This window comes from Salvelinus sp. IW2-2015, linkage group LG1, assembly GCF_002910315.2.
Source record: "Salvelinus sp. IW2-2015 linkage group LG1, ASM291031v2, whole genome shotgun sequence".
Classification (NCBI taxonomy): domain Eukaryota; kingdom Metazoa; phylum Chordata; class Actinopteri; order Salmoniformes; family Salmonidae; genus Salvelinus; species Salvelinus sp. IW2-2015.
Window position 1 is genome coordinate 33,335,780 of NC_036838.1, and position 27,024 is coordinate 33,362,803.

General features: G+C 42.7%; 1 protein-coding gene and 1 pseudogene across 1 annotated transcript; both read left to right on the plus strand.

Moving 5' to 3' along the window:
• The first annotated feature begins 850 nt into the window (after nt 1-850).
• On the plus strand, nt 851-11,546 carry LOC111966009 (nuclear receptor subfamily 1 group D member 1). Its single transcript, XM_023990457.1, has 6 exons — nt 851-1,492; nt 6,977-7,282; nt 7,372-7,605; nt 8,924-9,471; nt 9,557-9,953; nt 10,065-11,546. The coding sequence occupies exons 1-6, from the start codon at nt 1,477-1,479 to the stop codon at nt 10,259-10,261; spliced, it is 1,698 nt and encodes a 565-aa protein (XP_023846225.1). The 5' UTR covers nt 851-1,476; the 3' UTR covers nt 10,262-11,546.
• An 8,919-nt stretch (nt 11,547-20,465) lies between these two features.
• On the plus strand, nt 20,466-26,667 carry LOC111974325 (protein lifeguard 2-like; annotated as a pseudogene).
• Nucleotides 26,668-27,024: the final 357 nt, after the last annotated feature.

Sequence of the window (27,024 nt, forward strand, 5' to 3'; positions counted from 1 at the left end):
GCTTCAGTACGAGAAACACGTGAGGACATGCTCTGACGCTCTGGCTGTCGTGTCATTGGCTACCCATGCTGGGTTCACAAGGTTTAAAAGTGACGGCGTCTAGTAGCCTATCAGCATTGACCATATCTAACCAGCTGCCAGAGAACATATAACACAGCCCCATTTGACCCAATTGTATAATAACGTGTTATAACCTAGGTGTAGGCTAGAGCATTTGCGTCACTCTTCATGACTTCTTTATTCAAATCCGTTAGCATATATGATAATAAAACACGAGGCGCACGTACTAAGAGCCCCTCCAGCAGAGCCCAATGACCTACATTAAAATCCTTGTCTATCCACCGAAAACATGGGCACTCAGGATTCCTATGAGGTGCCTTTACATAGGACACCACATTTTATTTGAGAAAGCTTTGCTGTTTGATAAGTGTTCTCTCAAGTAATTGATGTTGACCCACATTCCCACCACGATTCATGCCAATTTCCGATGCTGAGATTCTAGGAAAAAACGAATCGCTTCTGAAGGCAGAACTTGATAGAGAGGTGGAGGGAGCGGTAGCACGGTGAGCTCCGCCTACTTCCCATGTGCTAGCCCTGGCTAACCCCCTCTCCGTCCACCCTTCTTATCGCAAGGCCTCATATATTTGCATAGAATGTATGTCAGTAGGACACAAGGCTCGGCGGCTCACATGCCGCGCGCACATGCAACCGAGCTTTTTACTAGCCTTCCAAATTTTGAGAGTCCAACTGTTTCGCCTCCACTCTAGCTCTCCACCAATGAAAACGTGCGAACGAATAAAGGGCTAGAGGAGGGTGGGGGGTGTAAAAGAGGTGGATGAGATACTCTATTAGAGCGTGACAGATGCAGTCAGAGAAAGAGAGAGTGTGAGTGTAATCCTTGGCATACAAAACAGAGGTTGAAGGGACAAAAAAAAAATGGTCACATTTCTCAGACACCTGAAAACGTGCTGGTGTAGTGTGGGCGCGGTGTATTGCCTATTAATGAGTGGGTGTGCCTAAACTACTTTCACACTTTTGACTTTGGAGATGTTCATGGTGACTGACTGGCACTAAAGCCGAATGCTTGGGATTTCTTTTCAAATAATGCTTGTTACGTTACAGTGATAGTTTACTGTACACCACACGACCTACGAACACCAAGCGAAGCAGGCTAGAGGCAGCAAGGCACTGAATTACACACCTTGGAGACGATTTGCAAACATTTCGTCAAACGATACCTGTTTAGGTTTTGCTGATCTTTWAATCAGTTTCGATTTTTTCCACACTTGACGGGTTTGATTGACCCCCAATGTCCTGCGTACAGTCTCATTGCTCTTATTGGGATACCCGCTCTATGCTTTCTTGGCGGTTCATGACTATTTCACCTATATCAACGAAACTCCTCATTGACGCAAAGAGAAAAACCAACATTGAATAATTCCAATACCGTTTAGAATCAACCAAATATCGGAAAACATGGACAACAGCCCTGGTGAGTTCCATTGCCATGTTATAACCAATCAATGCTATTGTCAGTTGTAGGCTAAAACATCAATGTATTTGCGAATACACTACTTGTAAATTAACACTACTGAGTAAATGTAATGTGTACTGTTTGGGTATATTCCTTCACTGTGTTTGGTACACATACCGTGCGTAATGGTAATGAGTTCATTGATAATGTCATGATCATGTATTGCCCGAGGCTTTTTTGTATTCCCCACAACCCTACCACCACTTTGGCAGAGAATATGTCTTCTACTGCTACTAATAGCTGTTTTCGCTCACATAAACAGTATATGTAGTTAACTAATTCTATATACATTCGTAATTTCCTTTTTCTGCAAGGGATGGATTTTTACCCACAGCGGCCAATCCACCATTCATTCAGGTTTTAACTCCAACCATCCGATGTCCACAGATTAACCCATATTTTTATAATATCATTTTTGCTATTTGCTTTTGCAATACATCCCTCCATTTTAAGTGAAATGCTACTTCGGTGAGGTATTGGACAGATACTATTTCGCGTATTTACTTTCTATCATGTAATAAGTAATGTTTTAGGTTACCTATTTTTTAAATGTTTATATAGTAGTATACATTGGAGATAATGAGATAGAAACGATCTGGAATTGCGATTCCTATCCCATATGGCACAACTTTACATGAGCACTGATAATGCTCGGTRCTTGCAATTAACACGGTTTTGTTAACTATATCTTAATACTGGCGTTTGTATCATTTTGCTGCTATTTTGTCAAAGATAGATTGGCTAAATCTAAGTTTTAATGCTAAGTGTGTTTTTGGATGAAGGCTAATGTGAGTGATGCATATGGTTTGGAGGGAGTGGGTTGTCGTATGGCATGCCACAATCTTTGCTATTTTGCGGCGACTGAGCTGACCGCTACTTCCCGATTCCCTGCATGTAAATAACAAATTGACGTTCAGTACCGGTCCCACTTTACACGCTCCGTCAGGCCCTGGTGCCTGCACGTGCTGGTCTGCACTTCATGTGACTATTCCATTATTGATTTAGTGTTAGCTTCTTTTACATAATTTGGAACAATTTTATGGATTGCCTTGGTTTGGAGAGTTGAGAATTGTTGGCGTAATTGAATCAAACCGGATTACAAGGGGAAAACGAAACCGTTCCAAATCCTTTCATCAGCAGCACTACTCCAGAAAGGCATTTACAGAACTGCTCAAGCTACCTGACTGGTGTCTCCCCAAGCTTGTTCAGTGCTGCTGAGCATCATAACTTTTTTWAATCTTTCAATGGTGTGTGAAGAACCTATCATGCCCATTCCATAGACACGTGAGACAAAAGCATTTTTAAAAGAGCTGGTCCTGACACGAAGGCCACATTTGAACAGTTAATAGCTATTCAACCCAGGTCCAAATTGAGTAGGTGGTGAATTGGTCATAAAAACTGTTTTATAGTGAAATATTGTCTTCCCTGATCTACTGCAGGCACCAGCAGAGCTACAGTCAAAACATTTTTAGCAATATAAAATGTACAATATAACAAGATATACAAAATGCAAGATATGGAATACAAAAAGTAGTCATTCAGATATGAATTACCCAAAATTCATTTGAATATATGCATATGTTTGGGTGCCAAACATATCCTATCAGCTAGTGGGTCATTGGCATCAGTGKAATGATGACCACTAGCCAACTCTCAGTAATGGGGAGTGTTCAACCTTTATTTCAACTGATATGTTGACCAAGTTGGCCCCCATAGTCTATGAATTCATAGCAGTGAATGAATCTCCATGGCAGGTCACAATATGGGAGTGGTTCCCTTATAAAGGGAAACCCTGTAAGCCTACTAGGTTACACAATTTACCACTCAATATTCTAAAGTTAACGATATTCAAATTGCGTTAATTCAATAGATAATTGCCGTTCGAGTCAGGTTCCATTAATAATATGAGGTAATTACCATAATGGTCATGTTATTACACATTTGAGGCTGGACTAACTCAATTGCCAAGTATGTTTTCATGAAGACAGCAGGGAATGTGACAGTGGCATTGATATTGAATGACTTAGTCCCCTATTTACAGCCATGTTCTCAAGTCTAATAAGTATCTTAGCTATTATTTGCATGGCAACAGTCTGATAGTGGTCGGCATCATGCGCCTCATTTACCCGAGTTCCCACCTTGCCTGTCTAGAGCCGACTTCACGTGCATAAACCTCCGCATCCACGTGCAGCGCGTGATTCCCACCCTCGCCTTCATATTTTTAATCTCCCTTGCGCGCTCCCCTCGCTCACTCACAGCCTTTCCGGGAACTCCTACTCACAGCCTTTCCGGGAACTCTGTTTTGCTGCTGCCAGAATTTGGTCAGTGGGTCAGAACATTTTAGTACCCTATTCACTAGTTTAATGTTGATTTCTTTACGCCGATATATTTTAATTCGGAAAGACAACTGAATAGTTTGATATACAGTATATTCAATATAGTGGATATTGTGATACTTTTGTAATACATTGTAGCAATACACAAAATGTCACATGTTGAGAATACATTGTAGCGATGGTTCACTCACCAATATCACAAATTACCCTGACAAGTAGCAAATTCAAATTCTCGAAATTCAGGTTGGAGGGTAGGCTGGCCTATATTTATAATATAGTTTATATGGTGGATCAAAATCCACTGTTTTCTATGTCATCAAGTATCTATAGGCTTTCTACTCCAAGATACACTAATTGTTATATTGCCCTACTTCTTCAGCCAATAAATGCATAGACTGCCATTCTGTCAATCATCAGAGCCTGATGGGAAGTTAATATGAGTAACTGGACAATATATATATATTTTTTATGTGTAACCTTTATTTAACTAGGCAAGTCAGTTAAGAACAAATTCTTATTTACAATGATGGCCTACACCGGCCAAACCCAGATGACGTTGGGCCAATTGTACGCCGCCTTATGGGACTCCCAATCACGGCCAGTTGTGATTCAGCCTGGATTTATCAATCAATCAATCAATCAATTTTATTTTTATATAGCCCTTCGTACATCAGCTAATATCTCGAAGTGCTGTACAGACACCCAGCCTAAAACCCCAAACAGCTAGTAATGCAGGTGTAGAATGTATTCAATGTAATTGTGTGTATAACCAGTGGTTCACCTCTTAGAATATACGTCTTATTCACTGTAATTTATTTATAGATTTACCATGTCAATGTAACCTACCAAACACTTACAAATGGCGAGGTTGAGATGATAGATTAGACAAGGATGCAGTGTCTGGGATGTCTGGAGGGAAAGAAGAAGGAAGGGAGTGAGTAAGGGTCACCAAGAGAGAGGGGGGGAAAGGATTTGACTAGGGGGGGAGAGGAGGACTCACGTTCCTGAGCACTCCCTCCAGCCAACCCACTATCAGATTAGCTCACCACGAGTCCTCACCCGACATGAGCCACGGACGTTTATCTGACTTCCAACGAAGCAGTGGAGTTAAAGCTGACCTCAACCTTAGTGACAGAGTACAGCGGTTCCACAACAGCAGTGGTTATATTACCATTATAACTGTGTGACTATAGTACTGGGGTGAAGGTGTGAACTCAGAAGCCTGATTGTCAGATGGTAAGGGATGTGGGCTTGCCTTTCAATAAACTAAACCGATAGTCACTATATTGACATGTTAGAAATTACAGGATTACAATATTATTGATGAGCTATTTGGTCTTGATTGATATGCATTTCAGTCCAAGCTGAGTGTTTTCCCACCTGTCTCAAGACTTACGGCCAAGTATACACACACACACACACACACACACTTCACTTGGCTGTCTCCCTTCTTTGAGTGGGTGGGACCTCCATGAGAGGGGGAGGGAATAAGGAGGGGTTAGTTACTGTCTATGTTTATCCTAGCTCTGAGTCATACAGCCCTATCCCCACCGTGTCATAGCATAGTGCAGGGAGGGGCTTTTCCTCGAGCCACCTGGCCAGGCTCAGGTTTCTGGTGAATTATGCTGTCTCTGCCATAGAGAAGGCCAGGGGTCAGGTCCCCCTCACTGGGCTGCCACTTGCCAATGGAAACCAAACCAACAGCTCAGGATTATATGAGTGTGTGTCAATGGAGGGGGTGGGGGTGGATTTAAAGTCCGACATTTCAGGTAGAGGGGAAGCTCTGCCACACGCAAACAGTGAAGCCCCAGCAGTTATCACAGTCAGTGTTGGCAAATGCTGGCAGAGGAATTATAGTCAGGCACACTCACTTTACGCTAAACAGAAATTCCCAGCCAGCAGCACTTGTCTCCTCCAGCAGAGAGAAACACAGAGGGGTGGGGGGCATGAGGCAGGCAGATCTACATAATGTTTCATAGAGAATTCATAGGCACTTGAATATAGGGGGAAACATAAATTCATAGGACCTTGAATAAAGGGAGAAACATGAAAAAGGCTGAGTCAAAATATTGGAGTCATTGTTTCAGATAGCACAATGATGGGTTTGACCTGTACTGAAAACATGTAAGGCTGACTAAAATTATATTAAAACCGCTTTTTCNAGTTTCCGGTGACTCAGTGGAATGCCATACACGCACAGTAGCCTGTCCCCTTTCTTTCAAACGTAAACCCTCTCTCTTTCAACCGTGAGCTCTCAGCTGCCTGTTATTGTACTGCGACTGTTGTCTACACGGGACTGCGGAAAGCGCCTTGTGTGTCAGGAGTCCATGTGAGTCGGGAGTCGGGTGGCAGGCAGTTTGAGCAAGCTCCGGGCGCATGCATCAACGGGGAAAAGCGAGGCTTGCTGTTAGCGCGAGGAGGCGGCKGGCTGGCTGGCTGAGCGTACACGTGAGGGGCTGTCGCTCTTCTCGTACACAGAGCACAATCTTTACAGGGAGGGAGGGGGAGAGAGATGGGGAGAGGGAGGGAGTTATGAGCCATTTCCGAGTTTACGTACCGAACTTGCTTTGGAACGTTCTAGAACTTTTGAGTGGGCGCGGTGCAATTTATATAGCCTAGATTTTTTTTCTTACAAAGTCGGGCAATTTTTAAAATACTTTTTACATTATTTTGTTTTTGTAAACATTCAAGGTCCCACATCAAACACAGAATTAGTCAAAGCTAAAATGATCATTCTTTTTTGAAATCTTATAAATCCACATTTTGGAAAAATACTATTGAGGAAGATCTGGTTGGCCCCGAGGCTAGATTTGACCTCATTCTCCTGATACATTCTGACCTTCTATTACCTTTTACCAGCTTCTCTGAGACTGGTTGTGGTTTAAATGTCGACCTCAGGCAGGAGGTGTGTTCATGTTTGGTAACCCAGCCAAGTGCCTATTGCTCAACACTCATCTGTTAGTTGACCTACCTGCCTTCGACACAAATACGAATCTAGATATCTTTGCACAGATAGTTTGCTGACAGCATAGCCTAATGTCTGCTTCCTTGTGACATGGTAACACTAACTGCCCTCCCTCTCTCTCCTCTCATCTTTGCGCTCCAGGTGGTGTGATACTATATGCTGGATCATCTGGTAGTGCCAGCCCCAGCCCTGGCAGCCCCTCCAGCGGGTACCAGACCCAGTCTCCCCGGTCCTCCCACTCCCAACCCTCATCTCCTGAGCCTGTCTCGTTCCCCGAGATCGGCCCTCTGAAGAGAGAAAGAGGGGAGAACAGGGGTGGGCCCTCGCCCAAACTAGTCTTCCAGTTCCCTGAAGCCAATGCCACTACAGCCGCTACATCCTCTGGAAATACCTACGCCCACCCTATGGTGGCCAAGAGGCCCTGCAGCTTCACTGGCACTTTCACCAGTAAGTACCACTTCTACTGGCTTTCTTTCTTCTTATATTTTTCTATTGTAATGTCTAACCAATCATTCCTATTTATGTCTACCTCACAGAGACAGGAGGCATGGTGCTCCTGTGTAAGGTGTGTGGGGACATCGCGTCTGGCTTCCATTACGGCGTTCACGCCTGTGAAGGCTGCAAGGGTTTCTTCCGCCGCAGCATCCAGCAGAACATCCACTACAAGATGTGTGTGAAGAATGAGAGCTGCCTGATCATGCGCATGAACCGCAACCGCTGCCAACACTGCCGCTTCAAGAAGTGTCTCTACGTGGGCATGTCCAGAGATGGTAAGAGAACATTCTATCTTCCTCTCCCTCTTTTTCTCTCCTCTGGCCCATAGTGTCTGATTGATGACAGAAGCAGTTGGGGAGTCCCAGTAGTCATCAGTCATGGGGAAAACTGTGGCAAATACGGTTTATTTCTGGAAATTAGGCCACAGGCCGCTTCATTACCCTCCGTGTTAGGTTGAATGTGTTTGCACATCTATTAGAAGTATTACCACAAAGTCTATAACATACAGGCATTTAATAGGTCATGTTCTAATGGTAAACTATTATAATGTTATTGGAGGATAGTACAGTTGGTACAGTTAGAGGCTCAGCTCCATCCCTCTCCTGTATGGCATCATTTCCCTACAGGCCACCATACCCTCCAGAGGTATCTTATAAACTAGGTGATAATAAATCATCTGCTTTTCTGGAGCAAACCTTTTGAGGTGACCTATAAAAGGAAAATGCTATAGAGGAGGAAAATGATCCACCATTTCACCAATTACCCAACAAAGCTCAACACATAGGTTTGGCCTTTTCGCTCTGTATGTTTTTTTAATACTTCTGTTATTTGAAGATTTATTTTAGGAATGCAAGGCATTTATTTAAAACTACATTTGATGTCACTTACCTACCCCCTTTTTCCCTTTCCATCTTTTTACCCTTCACTCTCATTCAATCATCCTCTAATTCCCTCACCCTTTCACATTCCCTCTCTCCCATGATACTCTCTTTCGCCCTTTCATTACCACTTCACCCCTTTACTCATACCCTATTACCCTCTCACTCTTTCCACTCCTCCCTCACTCTGTCACTCACAATGACAAAGTTTACTCTAGCTGACCCAAGAACCTACTTTGTGTTGCTTAACAGGAACACAGAGGAGCGAGAGAGCAAGAGTCAGCGAGGGGTGAGGTAGAAAGAGGAAGAGAGAGATCAGAGGGAGCAAGATATTGGGGGAAGGGGTGTAGCATACAGTAGCAGACTATAAATAGGTTTGCCAGAGGACGTGTGCCATGGAGAGGGGGATGGAAGGACTGGAGAGATGAAGAGGGGGAAGAGGAAGAGGGGGTGGGGTGGTAAACCATGTATTTTCATGGTCGATTGAAACAGACTGGTTATAGAGAGAGGAGAAAAGCTCCCCCAGCTTTCTTTACCCTGTAGGATTAGTCAGTAATAATACAACACAGTGATTGCATTCCCAATCAGTGTCAGGGAGTAAAGGTTGAATTAGACTGATAAGTAACAGGCCACTGCTATACCAGCTCCAGTCACTGCCATCTGTATTATCGATTCATTGGCTAACGTATTTTCCCCATGTCCTCCTTCTCCTCAGCTGTGCGTTTTGGGCGCATCCCAAAGCGTGAGAAGCAGAGACTATTGGACGAGATGCAGAGCTACATGAATAGCCTCAACGAATCAGCATCCATGGAGATTGATTCCTCCCCTTCTTCCTCTGAGGCCCCGGCCAGCCCAGAACCTGGCGAGTCCATTTCCACTGCCTACCGCAACATCTTTGCCCAAGAGGATGTGAAGCCAGTAATCAAGATGGTCGTCAACAACAACAACATCCGCAACAATCCAGCACATGATTCTGACTACGCTCAGCCCGCACCCCAAACCCACTCCCATTCCAACCCCTCTCAGGTGTACCAGTCACATCCCACACAAAGCTACCAGACCCCCCCTCGCTACCCACGCAACAACAATGTTGACAACGCTCAGTATACATACCAACCATCATCCAATCAGAGTCAATGCCCAATGTCCAATGGCAGCCAGTCCGCTCAGACCTTCCAAGCCAGTCACAACAACTTTTCAGCCGGCGAGTCTCTAAACCAGACCACATGCCCCTGGAAGTTAAGTGGAGGCGCCAAAGTTCTGGTGAGTCTCATTAAATCTCAGTATATGTACTATATGTACAATGCATGTGTCATAGAGCCATTCTAACCCTCTCCCTCTTTCTCAGGCATGTCCCCTGAACGCATGTCCCGTGGCCCCCCGTGACCGATCCAGCCAGCAGATYTGGGACGCCTTTTCCCAGTGCTTCACYCCGGCCGTCAAGGAGGTGGTGGAGTTTGCCAAGAGCATCCCCGGGTTCCAGAGTCTCAGCCAGCATGACCAGGTCATGCTGCTTAAGGCCGGCACCTTCCAGGTGCTGATGGTCAGGTTCTGCTCACTGTTCGACCCCAAGGAGAAGACGGTGACCTTCCTGAATGGCCAGACATACCCCCTGACATCCCTGCGGGCGCTGGGTATGGGCTCTCTGCTGGATGCCATGTTTGAGTTCAGTGAGAAGCTGGGAGCTCTGGGCCTGGAGCCCGACGAGATGGCCCTCTTCATGGCTGTGGTGCTAGTGTCTGCCGGTAAGAGACTCATAAGAAACACAGGCTTCTCTAAATCTCTTTAAAAATCACAGATTTTTTTCACAGTTTAGATTTTTCACCATGTATATAACATTCTCTCCTCTCTCTCAGACTGTTCAGGTGTGGCTGATGTAGTTGCAGTGGAGCAGCTTCAGGAGAGTCTGATCAAAGCCCTGCGCTCGCTCATCACCCGCCGTTGCCCCGACGACAGCGCCCTCTTCCCCAAGCTGCTGCTGCGCCTGCCCGACCTGCGCACCCTCAACAACATGCACTCCGACAAGCTGCTGGCCTTTAGCATCGACCCCTAAGGGCCTGATGGAACCACAGCCCGCAGGGGCACCCACTGACTACCGGACCGCCGAAAGGGGCAGTCCTCTTGGTGAACACCCTCATGACTCCTTCACTCCAGCCATAAGCCACCAGCCGGTCATCCTCAGGCTCTCTTCAATGGGCTGTGTGCGCTGGAACTAGGACTGGGGCAGAAGCAGGGTTGGACAGGGTGAATGAGTGGACTGAGAGGCATCTCAGAGAAATATGGAGGATAATAGGAGGGAGTCTCTTGAACTATGACCTTATGAACAATACTCACAGCTGGTAGAATCTCTCATAGACTTTTAGTCTGCCTAACAAGTTGGTGTGCTGGGAGTTAGACAGCAAATCCTCATCTTAGTCCAACTTAACTCCCATAGTTGAAGGACGAGAGTCTACAAATCCTCCATTACCCATATTTCCCAGTGATAGTGACAGTGACTGAAGACCAAAAGACAGTTCCATTCCTCCTCTCTCATTTCGCGCATCACTATGTCCTCCTGTCCTGCCACAGACAGACAGAAAACCAGCAAGAAGGAAGCACACCCTTTTYACAAGAGAAAGGGCCATTTTCTTTCTACACATTCAAACACAGCACTTTCCATACATCAACAAGCCCATATGACAGAGCAATAGCAATGTATAACACACTATTAGATCCCTAACTGACTGTGTATGCACTGTTAAAACAGCCTAAGATATTTTCAAAATCAYGTCATAAATCTTTTTGGAAATCCAATATTTGGGATTTGATGAGAAAATGTATTATTTACATTTGTAAGAATTGAGAGTATGAAGCATTATATTTGAATACTGTAATCAGGGAGACATTTGGTCATTTTAGACCTAATTTGTCGGGTTATATGTATTAAGGTATTCTATTGTTGAACATATTGTACATAATATTTGTGACTGGTTCCTACTTCATTTGAGTTGATTGCTGTATGATGTTAGCACTATTGAAGACACAAAGCGGGGGTGCTATGTTTGAGAGGTGCACGATTGTGTGTGTGTGGGGGGGGGGGGGGGGGTGCAAGGTATGCATCTACTGTATGGGGCCAGTGGTCTTCCTGTCATGAACTGATCCTTACAACCCCCAACACTCATCCTTACCGATGGAACCAGCGCACAAACCGTGTAAAAAAAGTGTTTGATTTGAACCTACATTATTGAAATATAACTATTGTTGATTGATTGATGCATTACCTTGTGTATATTTTGTAAATGTTTCATGGTTAAACTTCTTCCATAGAGAACCAATATTAAATGAGATGATATACTGTACTTCTTGTGTATGACTCTTCACTCGTTTCCGTGTGTTATCGACTAAAAGCCACCAACACTATTAACCATACCCAACATACCACGCTGCACAACAGACAAAGCAGTAACCTAGCAAAGTAAGGTAACTTTTAACAATGATGTTCCAGCTTTTGTCACCCATTATACCAAATTAATGATAATGGGCATCATTAGATCAATTAAGTGCCTTGTTACAGGCTGTTAAGGGCATTTGTATCAGTGTGTGTGTATATAAGCACACAGCTCACAGGTTAACACAAACTCATCCTCGCAGAGCAGATATAACAAAGAACCATGCAGGGACAGAATGATTAGGATGCGAACTGTGTCAAATATATTTGATAGAAAATAATGTGGGTAAATGTGTCAAGTGTGTGTTTCTCCATCTACGTTGCTTACTTTTTGTAGTTTTAGGCTGTGTTTCTGTATAGCACTTTGTGACATCTGCTGATGTAAAAAGGGCTTCATAAATACATTTGATTGATTGATTGTCTGAACACTACTTGTCRCAGAGCTAGATACAGATGAGAGTTGGGACGTGTCCACGCAGAGCTAGATACAGATGAGAGTTGGGATGTGTCCACAGTGCATCTGAAATCTGTACTTTTCTGGAGATTAAGAAAATAATGATTACGATCAGATAGAAAGTGTCCATGCATGTGTGTGTGTCCTTGTGAAGGTAAAAATATAACGACCAGAGCAAGATACAGAGGGCATTCAGAGGGCATCTAACATCTGGAGGGCCCACACACACACCCCAGCACCCTTGTAGCCATGACCCTGGGGAAAGATGATCTATTATATTGAGAAGATAGTCGACTCTAACAATGGAAATACAGTACATATCATCAAAGATGGAATGCAGGCGGAAGGAGGCGAGATCAGATAGGAGCATTCTGGCCAATGAGAGGGCAGATACACGTGTGAACAACAGGGTGAACAATAGTTCAGTACATTTTTACATTCTGGAACATTCAATTGAAGGGAAACGGTGCTGTACTGACCAGTTGAAAAACTGGGAGGGGTTGGGTAACGCTGTCAGCATGGCCACTGCCGTTTAAATACATTTGTCATTGGTTCAAGATATAAAGTTGCTAAAGTGCTACAAGTGTACACTTATATCAGTGCATTCATAACAACCTAACCATTGCGAAACTTCTATTTGATCAAATAAGCCTCACGTAGCAAATTAGCAATTCCATTTTAAGTTCTCTCATTAAACTCCATACAAAAATTCCTCACTTTGTGGTCTTATTTTCGTGGACAGATTTTGGGCAGAGTTAATCCTCTCGCTTCAACTCTTCCTCTCTGCCTAGATAGGACATAATCAAGGTAACCAGTCACATGTGTATGAGTTTTATATCAGTGCCCTGTCCCCTAAATTAGGGCATTCACATCAGCCAGATGTGAATTAAAGTACTTTATATCAGTTTTATGTTTGAAAATGTTTACTGGCCAGCTGCGAGTGAAGCTAAATATTAATTTGGCCCCAGATTGACGGCATCTTTACCTGATTTTACACTCAAATACTGTAGTTTGTCAAGGRAGCCAAAACCTCCCAAGTGTTTTTCAGCTATGAGAGCAGATTTAGAAGGTATAAATAGCACCAACCTTTGGGAACATTGGGAACATAATGAAGGGTACATTTGTGTAGAACATTGCTCTGTCTGGAACACACAGTAGGCCTACTAAAACAGATCTTCATGCGCCACCTACAGGACAGTTACAGCTAAAGCGTTAACAAGTGCGTCACAGACTATATATAACACGAGAAGAATTTAAAAAAAAGAATAATGTCATTAAGAACATACGTTTATAAAGTCAGAAAAATAAGACTCGCTAAACTTGTGGAGTCTATCGTCTGTCAATTATGAACCAAATGTCCGAATTGTTAACAGTTATCTGGTTGTAGTTATACGCGTGCCCGCCTTCAACGAATTAGTAAATCGGACATTTCAGTTTCCTTCTTCCGACTCGTACGTGAACGCGGATTTACAGTGCTATTCTTACGTGTGGATAAAGAACCATACAGCAGAGTAGGACACCATAACTTTACAGATAGTACACTACCACCATCTAGTGTTCATAATGACACAGAATGTTGCTGACTCGTATGGAGTATGATTGCCACTGGGTGCTGATATATGGTCAGTTTTGTGGTTTTCCCCCTAATGATTAAGGGTAGACCTTAAGGAAKGTAAGCTGGTCCTAGATCGGTGCCTAAGTACAATTTAAGCAACATCTCTATCTAATGCTTCTGGACTCTTGATTCCATAGGCTGAAACTAAACTGTCAAGACTAAACATTTAGTTTTACAGTTGACAAGCTTTACATTGTTGAAATTAGTTTATTTATTTAAGCAGGATTGTTACAAAACCAACTAGCCATCTAGTTGGATAAGCCTGTTCTCGCTATGTCTAGGTGTTTTAGGCTTGATTAACTGTGCTATAACCTGTCTGAATGTGTGCATATAACGTGAAAGTAAGTAAACATAAGTGATCAGGGTGTTGGCTGCATGTGCCTAGAAAGATCGCTTACTTACCAGCAGCTACACCACATATTGTAATATACCCAAAAAATGTTGGTATCCATTACTTGGCATTACAGGTTGCCTATGCAAAATGTCGCCATAGATCAGGGATCATCAGTTAGATTCAGCTGCAGGAGGATTTTTACTTGAGCCGGATGATCAGGGGGCCGGAACATAATTACTAATAATTTGTAGACTGCAAATTGACAGAAAGAAACAGCTATAATATTTGACTAAAACAGTAATTTCAAACCTTGCTTACATTTGTGTATGATCACACATATCTATATTATGCATGGGATTACTTTGGAACATATTTCCAAAATGTAACAAACTTAGAGCTGAGTTGCTGGTGTTTTTACAGGCTTTTGTGTCCAACAATAAAACAATTTTGCTCAGAAAACTTGGAGTTGAAGGATACACATACATTGATAGTGAAGGTGGATGCAACGTTTTTGGGTATTCAGGAATAAACAGCTATAACACTGCAGGGAATACTGACTGAAGATGACCCCCCCCCCCCTACCAGGCCCCCGAGCCTGTGTTGGGATGTGATTTGGATTGACTATGACTGAAGGAGTGGGATGTATTTTTTTTTGTATCTATTTTTGTATGATGTCGTTTTATTTCCCCTTTCCACAATGGATTTTGTATTTTTCTCAAGTTCATTACCTGTACAGTAGGTGGAGGCATGTACAGTAAATTAGTGTGAACGCCATTATGAGCGAAGAAGAGAACATTTGAAATAGACAAGATTGGTGGCATACATATTGTTTGACTACTTCATGGAGCAAAATATTTATTTATTTTAATAAGGAAGCATTATAAAATGTATCAAATAAAACACCTGTAACTGGACACAGACATTTTTGAAGATACATGTTTGGCCGAATACAGAACGAAGATAGTATCACCAATACCAGGTTAGTTGAAAAATCTAGGGCAACGTTTTGTACAGGCAAACCTGTAATGTCCAGTAAAGAATACCAAAAATCTGGTGTCCTAACTCTGTAGTCAACCAGCCCAAGCAGTTCATAGATGTTCAATTGTTGGTGACAAAAACATCATCTATCATATATATATTTTTTAAACAAACATGCCATTACAAGATATCAAACAAATGTGGGAAGGCTCAGAGGCTACTCAAGCCACCTCTCACTCTGCAATCACCTGCTGACACGCACAACTGTGACCAATCAGGGATCACATCAAGCCGGCTACCGGCACTCTCAGAACACAACCTAGTTTYTGCTGCCCTCTAGGCATTGGAAGTGTACTGTCTAAAACTCTAGGCGGTGCCCAACACACTTAGTAGGAGGGGAGTGGAAGGAGTTTTCTAGAGGCTAGTTAAATAGATCTTGTGATTGCCAAAGTAATAAAGCACAGTGATGGCAACCAAAGACTAGGAAAGACAACCAGACACAGACATAACTGTGAGAAAGGAAAACCTTGTCTGCTTTCCTAGTTTCAGTCAAGCTATGTCATACCGGAGCAACGAGCATTCAGAGAAACCTGGAGAGCAGAGTGGGATTTTTTACAATAACCATATTATAGTTGGCTAATGTTTTCCATCTCGACACTGTACGATGGAAGTGGAATAGAGACACCAGAGGTTAGATAAGTCTTTTTTTAAATTCTGTAGAAATTAATGTTCCAGCACCAGATCAACGGTTGTTGTGGGTGGATCCCATTATGATTTTATGTGTGAGTCATCTCAGGTCCATGATGTACCTAACCTTTATCTTATTAATCCACCTGGCTGTTACTAAACTAGTCTTACACAAAGGCATGATGTCAYTGTTTCACGAGCTGTGTTTTTCTTATCCATTTAACGGGTTATATATACAGTGCCTTCGGAAAGTATTCAGACCCCTTGATTTTTTCCACATTTTTTGGGGTTACAGCCTTATTCTAAAATTGATTAAATCGTTTTTTCCCCTCATCAATCTACACACAATACCCCATAATGACAAAGCAAAAACAGGTTTTTAGAAATGTTTGCTCATTTATAAAACTTWAAAAAATAGAAATATCACATTTACATAAGTATTCAGACCCTTTACTCAGTACTTTGTTGAATCACCTTTGGCAGCAATTACAGCCTTGAATCTTCTTGGGTATGACACTACAAGCTTGGCACACATGTATTTGGGGAGTTTCTCCCATTCTTCTCTGCAGATCCTCTCAAGCTCTGTCAGGTTGCATGGGGAGCGTTGCAGCACAGATATGTTTAGGTCTTTCCAGAGATGTTAGATCGGGTTTAAGTCCGGGCTCTGGCTGGACCACTCAAGGATATTCAGAGACTTGTCCCGAAGCCACTCCTGCATTGTCTTGGCTGTGTGCTTAGGGTCGTCGTCCTGTTGGAAGGTGAACCTTCGCCCCAGTCTGAGGTCCTGAGCGCACGTGAACAGGTTTTCATCAAGGATCTCCGTTCACCTTTGCCTCAATCCTGACTAGTCTCCCAGTCCCTGCAGCTGAAAAACAACCCAACAGCATGATGATTCCACCACCATGCTTCATAGTAGGGATGGTGCCAGGTTTCCTCCAGATGTGACGCTTGACATTCAGGCCAAAGAGTTCAATCTTGGTTTCGTCAGACCAGAGAATCTTGTTTCTCATGGTCTGAGAGTCTTTAGATGCCTTTTGGCAAACTCCAAGAGGGCTGTCATGTGCATTTTACTGAGGAGTGGCTTCTGTCTGGCCACTCTATCATAAAGGCCTGATTGGTGGAGTGCTGCAGAGATGGTTGTCCTTCTGGAAGATTCTCCCATCACCACAGAGGAATTCTAGAGCTCTGTCAGAGTGACCATCGGGTTCTTTGTCACCTCCCTGACCAAGGCCCTTCTCCCCCGATTGCGTAGTTTGGCCGGGCGGCCAGCTCTAGATCTTTTAAAAGGTTACTGGCAGGTTCCGTTAACCTCACGTGCTTCTGAGATTTCTGCCTTTGATGCAGAATGCACCAGCCACTTTCCAATGACTGGTTTACTCCGTATTAGCTGGCRTTCCCAATTGTAGTGCCTACTTTGATGATCTAGTGATTTATTCGTCTGCGTGGTCAGATCATGTTAACTCTCTAAGGGTAGTATGTGGACGTTTGGCAGCTGCTTCTCTAACCCTGAACTTGGCAAAGTGCGAGTTTGGGAAGGCCACGGTTACCTATCTCGGCAAAGAGGTCGGCCATGGACAGGTGCGCCCTGTTGATGCCAAGGTCTTACATTTACATTTACATTACATTTAAGTCATTTAGCAGACGCTCTTATCCAGAGCGACTTACAAATTGGTGCATTCACCTTATGATATCCAGTGGAACAACCACTTTACAATAGTGCATCTAACTCTTTTAAGGGGGGGGGGGGTAGAAGGATTACTTTATCCTATCCTAGGTATTCCTTAAAGAGGTGGGGTTTCAGGTGTCTCCGGAAGGTGGTGATTGACTCCGCTGTCTTGGCTAGATTGTTTGAGTCCGGCTAGATTGTTTGAGTGGACCCCTGATTGTCAGGTAGCTTTTGATACTGCTGAAGCACTCTTATGTAATACCCCTGTACTTGCTGCTCCGGATTTTGAACAACAGTTTAAACTTGAGGTAGATGCTAGTGACAGAGGTGCTGGTGCTGTTCTACTGCAGCAGGACAAGAGTGGAGTGGATAATCCTGTTTGTTATTTTTCTCGAAAGTTTAACAAATGTCAGGCTAACTATGCAACCATCGAACAAGAAGCTCTAGCGTTGTTGTTAGCGCTGCAATACTTTGAAGTATATATTGGTTCCAGTGCCCTACCAGTGATTGTATATACTGACCATAACCCCTTAGTGTTTCTCCATCGTATGTACAACCAGAACCAGCGCCTTATGCGTTGGGCGCTTATTGTGCAGAATTATAATTTGTAGATCCGCCACAAAAAGGGTTCTGAAAATGTATTGGCAGATGCTTTGTCTCGTGTTTAAAAATGTATGATTTTTGTATGTCTCGTTAGGTTGCCTTTGCTTGTTAAACTTGTTAGTATTCGTTGTAAATACTTTGGTCGCAATCCTTATAGGGTTGCTCTTTTAACGGTGGGAGTGTTACRGATACAGGTATCCTGTGTGTATTTGTTTTCTCTCCTTCTGCCATAGTCACAGGTGGCAGCCATCAGTCGCCAATCTGAAGACACACCTGCTCCTTTTCGCTTACCCAATCACATCCCCTTTCCTTTGGTTTAAAAGAAACCCAATCAGTTGTCTCTGGAGCTATCTCTCTTTTGTTTTTGCGCCTACATCTCACATTGTCCGTTATCATGTGAGTATGTATTGCTGTGATGTATGGTTTGTTTGTTGGTGGGAGAAGGGGATACCAAGCCAAGTCGCCCTTGGGCATACATTACCCGTAGGAAAACTTTGTCTAAGTACCCTAGTTARACCTGGGCGGACCACCCACTGTATTTTATTGGTTAGTTAGCTAGCTGTTCTTGAAGCAGGCAGGACTAGCTTAGGTTTAAAAAATATATATATATTAGTTCTTTCCTTTGGTCCAGCTCAGCCCCCCATTACCGTGTGTTTGAACAATAAACCTAAAATGCTGCAGAAATATTTTGGTACCCTTCCCCAGATCTGTACCTCAACACAATCCTGTCTCGGCGCGCTACAGACAATTCCTTCAACATCATGGCTTGGTTTTTGCTCTGACATGCACTGTCAACGGTGGGATCTCATATAGACAGGTGTGTGCCTTTACAGATCATGCCCAATCAATTGAATTTACCACAGGTGGACTCCAATCAAGTTGTAGAAACATCTCAAGGATGATCAATAGAAACAGGATGCGCCTGAGCTAAGGGTCTGAATACTTATAGATTTCTGAGGAGTTAAATGTTTTTTTWAATTCATTTTAGAATATGGCTCTAAAGTAACAAAATTTGAAAAAAGTCAAGGGGTCTGAATACTTTCCGAAGGCACTGTATATAAAAAAATACATGGTTGATTGTAAAAGAAGTTCTAAGAAATTATGTTTAGAATGTTTAGAATGTTGCAACTTGTAAGTCGCTCTGGATAAGAGCGTCTGCTAAATGACTTAAATGTAAATGTAAATGTAATGTTCAGCTCTATTCACGGAATCGTGAAATTGGTGGTGGACTGCTGGTCTTGATAGAGGGAGGGAGGTATGGGGAGAGGGAGAGTCAGACAGAGAGAGGTGGATATTATTGATGATATTATAAAAGGTTTATAAAATGTATTATGAAAATAGATTTGGATGATGTGTTTTGACTGGCAGAGCTCCCTTTCCTACTACTGGAATTCTACTATGGGGGTCAGTATGTTATATACTGTAAAGGACATGTAATTCAGATATGCAACCCAGTTCCCCCTGCCTGGATCATCAGCTGATCATTCAGTGTATTGGTTTGGGCCTCCTAATTGCTCTGAAGCCCTTTGCGAAACGTGTTTGTCAGTGTTACTACAAACAGATCAACCACCCCTTCTTTGGTTGAGGCAGTGGTACATTCCTGCATGTCTCAATGCTGAAGCCTTACCTGGATGTTGCGAGAACGGCCTCATTACAGCAGAGATAGGGAGGTAAATGGGATCAGGGTTGGAGAGGGATTAACCTCCTAATGGTGCTCTATATAGAGTTTTGATGGTGTAATCTGCACAGTGACCACAGATTCAGCACAGACACTGTAAAAACAAGTTCAATCTCTCTCTTCTACTGTCCCACGGCTGAAAGAAAAGGACAGAAAAAAGACATAAGGGATACAAAAATAAAAAGAAGAGAAAATAAGCTTTATAATATAGAAGGAAATCTACTACTGAGGTTGACAAGCCATTAACATCATAAGAACAAGGATAACAACACCATACACAACAGCAATTCAACACTACAGGGAGCCAAAAAGACACAAATATGACTAAGGGAAAGGTAAAGATTCCTCTCTCTTATCAAATTACTATTTCAAAGCTGATGTGAACAGAAATTGGTTGTTGTTCTGAATTTCCAATTCCAGACATTATATGTGGTTTTCTCTCTGATATACTATAGAATATCATCATAGACTATAGTCTAAAAAAGAGAGAAACTGAGACAGACAAATATTTCTCTATTTCTTAAATGTTATGCTCATTCACTGTAAACAAGTCTCTGGTCGTGTTCCCCTGCTCAGACGTTGCATGCATCAACCAATAGTTTCGTGCCAGGTCATCGACTGTGCCGTCGGGCACAAGATTGCTATAACATATGATGTGGTTAGCTGATATGTAAACTACCTATCCAGGCGTTGTAAGATCTGGAATGTGTCAACAACACCTGGGCAGAGGAACGCGCCCTATATGTCGGCCAAACTAAGATGGCTGCCTACTGAGAGTATCCTAATCCTTATCCTATCCTCAACACTGATGAAACATGGAGGTTTGTTTACACTGATACAGGCCTCTATGTGTAGCCTATCTGGATTATCAGTGGATCACAAGGAGTTGAATGCATGAATAGAATCATGTATAGAATACAATATAGCAAGTTTATAAATTGTTTATCCTTCACATGTTATCCTTCACTTGCCCATTTTGTCTTATAGCAGCAAAAGGAAGTTGAGTTGAAAGAAGTTGAGTTGGATCAAGTAAGTTTTATGTTAAAAGAGAGCAGAGCCGGATCTAGCCTTTTGGGGGCCCCAAGCGAGATCTGGTTGGGGGCCCCTCCCACCTCACGACCTAAAACATGACTCGATAGAATATTAGTTAGTTTCAAGCCATGCTTCATGGCTATAGCTACGTATGTTTCCATTAACTTGTCGTATGTTTCCATTAACTACATACATTGAGCTCCAAAAGTATTGGGACAGGGAAAATGTTGTTGTTCTTTTGGCTCTGTACTTTAAATGATTTAAATGACTATGAGCTTTAATTTGAGGGTATTTTCATCCATATCGGGTGAACCGTTTAGAAATTACAGTACTTCTTGTACATAGTCCCCCCATTTTAGGGGACCACAAGTATTGGGACAAATTCACTTATGTGTATTAAAGTAGTAAAAAGTTAAGTATTTGGTCCCATATTCATAGTACGAAATGACTACATCAAGCTTGTGGAGTCACTTTTATTGTAAATAATAATAGAATATGTTTCTAAACACTTCTACGTGAATGTGGATGCCAACATGATTACAGATAATCCTGAATGAATCGTGAATAATGATGAGTGACAAAGTTACAGATGCACAAATATCATACCCCCAAGACATGCTGACCTCTCACCCTTGCAATAACAGGGGAGGTTAGCATTTTTTGTGGTGTATTATATTTGTGCATATCATTTCAAATCCAAAGTGCTCGAGTACAGAGCCAAAACAACAGCAGAATTGTCCCTGTCACAATACTTTTGGGCTCAATGTATAAAGACTGGTATCTCTGATCCTTTGTGTATCRCACCATATACTCAGCTGTCTCCAAGGACAGGCAAAGAACACCCACCCAGCTATGAAGAGGCTTCTGCAGGTAATAGCAAAACATCTTTGTATCTCAACTAGTCAGTTACACAGGATATCTCATCCCCTTCTATCAATGGACACCTTTCTGGCTACAGCATGCAGTGGTCTTCTACTGCCGGACGCACACCAACCACCTYACTATAGAACAAAGACAAATGGGCAGGAAAGGGGGATTACCTAGTCAGTTTTACAACTAAATGCATTCAACTGAAATGTGTCTTCCGCATTTAACCCAACCCCTCTGAATCAGAGAGGTTCGGTGGGCTGCCTTAATCAACATCCACGTCATTGGCGCCCGSGGAACAGTGGGTTAACTGCCTTGCTCAGGGGAAAAATTACAGATTTTTTACTTGTCAGCTTGGGGATTCGATCCAGCAACCTTTTGGTTACTGGCCAAACGCTCCTACCCGCCAGGCTACCTGCCGCCAACATTTTAGCGTGTGGTGTAACCAGGGTGGCAGGTAGCCAAGCGGTTAAGAGCATTGGGACAGTAACTGAAAGATTGCTAGTTTGAACCCTCGAGCTGACTAGTCGAAAAATCTGTCAATGTGCCCTTGAGCAAGGCACTTAACCGTAATTGCTCCTGTAAGTCGCTCTGGTTAAGAGCGTCTGCTAAGTGATGTAACATGTAAATGTCAGTGTTGAATCTTTACACATCTGCTGTTATAACAAGATGTTTAGCTCTCCGTCTTCCCTCCCTGTCAGACTATGAGGAGATGCAAACCCAGTTCTCTTGGGACGACCAGGCCGTCAGGAGGATCTTCATCAGAAAGGTACTGAAACAGCGAGGGACCGCCTGAACTTAGATGAACCACTCGTCCAATAAGAAACACTTGTTTTAGTCTTCCGTTATCCTTCCAGATAATGATATTACTGTAACTGAGCTACACAGACTTTTCTAAGCATGTCGCCCATGTTTACATGCATGATCTAGCATGTAGTATGGTATTTTGAGGGTGTATCTGGGCCGTCCCCTCTTATTCCACCTCTATGTATCCTTATAGGTCTATGCCATCCTGATGATCCAACTCTTTGTGACTGTGGCCATTGTTGCTCTCTTCACATTCTGGTATGTATCATTTCCAATACATTGCAAATATATCCAAAACATAAATATCCAATACATTTGATGAACATTGAGTGTGTGTGTACTCTACATAGTGTAACATTCTCTAATTTCTCCACAGTGCACCAGTGAGGTTCTACATTCAGACACACCCCCACCTGTACATGTGTTCCTAGTAAGTGACAACTAACATCTTGATTGACATGTCCTGACTTTTCCTCAACTAGACAGTGAATCCCAAACCAGCCCCTCAACCCTACCAACTTGCTTGCAGGGCCCTCCGTTGTCACRTGTTGCTGACGAAACTCTGAGGGTGACTTCAAGATTGGTGAGGGGATCAAATAAACCCTTCAACTTTGGGACACACTCGTGACTTGAATGATGGAATTCATGTTCGACATTTCAATAATAAAATTAGCAGGACTTTCAAATGAGAAAATTCCCCCTGTTACAAGATATAAACCTCAGTAACAGTATTTAATATTATTCTAAATCAGACACAAAGAAATACAAGCCTCCATTATTTTGTATAGAGCAAACTCAAAAACAAATTGCTGCGTTATGGGATACCACTTCGCTCAGCGTAGCCAGATAGGAAGAGGCAAAGCGAGACATTTTACTCGACCCAAAATCTGTGCACGAAAATAAGCCCACGAAGTGAGGAGTTTTTCTRTGGAGGTCAATGAGAGTGCCGAATTTGGTCAACAAAAATGTCATTGCTAATTTGCTACGTGAGGCTTATTTGATCTAATATAAGTTTCATAATGGATAGGTTATTAAGAATGCACTGATATAAGTGGACGCACGTGGTATTTCCGCATCTTACCAAAAAATTACTTTATATCGGAGTCCCGCCTGCATTCCTTCTTTGATGACATGTATTTCCATTGTTAGAGCGGTCACTCAAATATCTTGTCAATATAGTAGACAATCTTTAGTGTAGCTAAGTGCTATCTGTGCTATCTGAGGGTCTATTAGCCTGGCTGACGTGACTCACAGCACCCGGAGAGCTCACACACTGGTCTGGACAGGAGGCCTTTGTAAATACAGTATTCGCTCAGAAATTGAGCCGACACATTGATTTGTTCCCTCAAATATATCATATATCTACATTTTTCCTCGGGTGTTGAGACCTCTGGTTGTTTGGATTTGAAAATCCAGCCATTGTAATGGAAGGGGGCAGTGCGCTGGGGCTATGTGGCTGTGCATGTTAGTGATGTGCAGGTCAGCTGTTTGTTCACCCACACCTGCCCGCAATTGCTAATAACCCATCCACAACCGCCCAACTATATGTGATAAAGTGAAAATCTGAGGCCTGAGGCAAATATAGAAAAATGCGCTGTACAGTCAGATGGCGGAACTATTTTTTGACAGGCATTTTTTTAGATAGGCCTATGTTTCTGCTTATCATTTCTGACATATGGTAGGCTATTTGTTAGTCAACGTGTCTATAATTAGATAGATGCAGCTTCTCTTCTGGCATTACTTGTTGCCCTAGAAGACTAAAGAAACCCTTGCTCACCAGAATAATGTAATGAATTGATAGATTGAATTCTCCAGTCTAGTTGACACTGGTAAAGTTCTCTTTGTCTTTCCTCTTTCATCTCTGCTTCTTGCTTGTTATGAGTCAACCCGAGCATCACTCGTGCCTGTGGGTGTCTTAGTGAGACAGACACAGAGGAGCACCAACCAGTAAAAGCACAGCACTCTTCATTATCGACGCATCACGCCAWCAACATCAAAACAGCCTCTGAAGTCAGGAGGACTTTGAATTAGGTGTTAGCCAGACTACTAATTAGCCCCTACACCCTCTATCATTTTCACTCCCTCAGGTTTGGGAGACTTGTGCATATGGCGGCTGCGCGCGTGAACGCGCAAATGGTGGGCCGATGGGTAACGGGAAGGGGGTGATTAGCTATGTAATTGTGTTAATAATGAACTGGTTTCTTTTTGCTTTTTAACAGCATGATGTTCTTGACCACCTACATCGCATTGAACTGCTGTGGTGAACAAATCAGGTAAGAGTTTCCCTCCTATGAAAATTACAATCTGGGTAGTACACTGCACTTACATCAAATCTCGACAGTCATATCAAAAAACAGATGTAATATTCACTAAATCAAATAGTGAATGTAGTTTTAATACACATGAACACCAACACTTATTACACATTAAGCAGGTGTATAACACAGTAATGTATTTATAACATTATTCCTAGATAATGGTTGTGATCGTCCATTGTAAATGATAACTTGCAATATTATAGAGTGAATTCACCAACCTGAATTGTCTGTATCTCTATAATAGGAGACAGTTTCCCTGGAACCTTGTTCTGCTGGCTCTCTTTGTGAGTATGATGAGTAACAAATATTAAACAAATAGAGAGAATAGCATGTACTCAATACTCACCCTACCTGTCTGTGCACCTGATTGACTCTGCTCTGTGTTTGTCTCTGTTCTGTCTGCTCTCAGACTCTCAGCCTGGCCTGCATGATGGGCTTTGTGTCCAGGTAAATGACTTGTGTTTATTGTGTGTGTGGGGAAAGGGAAAAGGAAAGGGGGATACCCAGTCATGCATTCAACCGAGTTAGTTAGGGGCTAAAATGTTGACATCAATTATTTATGATACGATAAGAATGAATTAACACATCTATCAACATCTACAAAGTATGGGTAGGATGAATGGTTGATGGATTAACCAACTCTGTTTCTCCAGCTTCTACAACACCAAGTCAGTGGTCCTGTGTCTAGGCATCACTGCTCTGGTGTGTATGTCTGTCACCATCTTCAGCTTCCAGACCAAGGTGATAAAAATGACCCCAATCACCACACAAGCTTCCTACTCATTGAAATAAAAACATACAGATAACGTAAATAGTCATGAATGAAATTAGTATGTATCACTAGGGCCAGGAGTTTTACTTTACCACATGACCTGACCAGGAAAAACTCCTAACCCTATGTATCAGTGCAATCTTTTGTTAAATTGTTTTCTTTTGAATATGCTGCAATCAGATAGATCATGTGTGCATTTTACAACACACCCCTATTCTCTCTCCCTTGTTTCCTACTGTAGATTGACTTCACCTCCTACCAGGKAGTCCTGTTTGTCCTGACCATGGTCATGCTGTTCTGTTGCATCATACTCTCCATCGTCATCCCCTTCGGATATGTAAGTAGCCCGTCTGCCTGCTTAGCTTMCATTAACAGCTGACACTGTAAATAAGGACAATTAGGTCACATGATGGCGTAATGAGCATGTGTACCTTTCCAGAAGGCGATAAGAATAGTTGTGAGGGACTGATAGTGAGTTTATATATAGAGTAAGGCTTTTGGCCCTCACTCGCCCTATTTGGKTGGGTAGAGACTAACATGTACAAGATTGATTAGTCCTGGGTATTCCTTTAAAGGGATAGTTCGGGATTTTGACGATGAATCCCTTTATGTTATTTCCCAGTCAGGTAAACTCATGGATATAATTTTTACGTTTCTGCGTCCATTATGCAGGAAGTTAGAGGTAATTTTGTGAGCTTCCTGCATACTGGACACAGAGACATAAAAATGGTATTCATGAGTTCATCTGACTCTGGAGAAGTAGATAAAGGGCTTCATTACCAAAATCCTGAAGTGTCCCTTTAATGTTGTGAGATGATTATAAGCCAGTGTCTTTCCTAGATTGGTGGCCTATCCTCATTAGGATTGTTTGATAAAATTCTTACTGTCCGACACAGGTGCCCTGGTTACAAGCCATCTACGCTGTGATAGGAGCTATCCTCTTCACTCTGGTGAGTGGCAGATATTCTACACGCATTCATCATTGGGAAGGCCCAGAGTTTTTCCTGGTCAAGGTCACATGGTCAAGACAAATTCCTGGCCCTAATCATTGGGTTACAGTCTGTAGCGAAATGGTTTGATCTCAACCCCCCCTCCCTCCCTCCCTCCCTCCACTCTCTCTTTCTCTCTTAGTTTCTGGCGTTTGACACCCAGCTGCTGATAGGCAACAAGCGCTACACTATGAGTCCAGAGGAATATGTCTTTGCCACCCTGAACCTATACCTGGACATAGTAAACCTGTTCAGCTTCCTACTGTCATGTTTTGGAGGGGGCCGTGACTGATAAATCTGTCTACCCGTCTGTCTCTCAATCTGTTGGGAACCTAAAAACATCTATCAAACTAGATGTCTGTCTATTTCTCATTTGGACCACATGGGTGTTTTGGCTCACTACACTCTCTCAGTCCAATCTCCCTCAACCTTAGAACTTAAAGTGCCACTCCAGTCGCCTTTTCACCTCATTTAACACCTGATTTACTGAACAAAAGGCACATCTCAAAAGGTTGTCCAGTTATGTCCTACTCCTTGAAATTTGTAGTTATGTCTAAAAACCACTATTTTTCTCAAAACATAYATATTT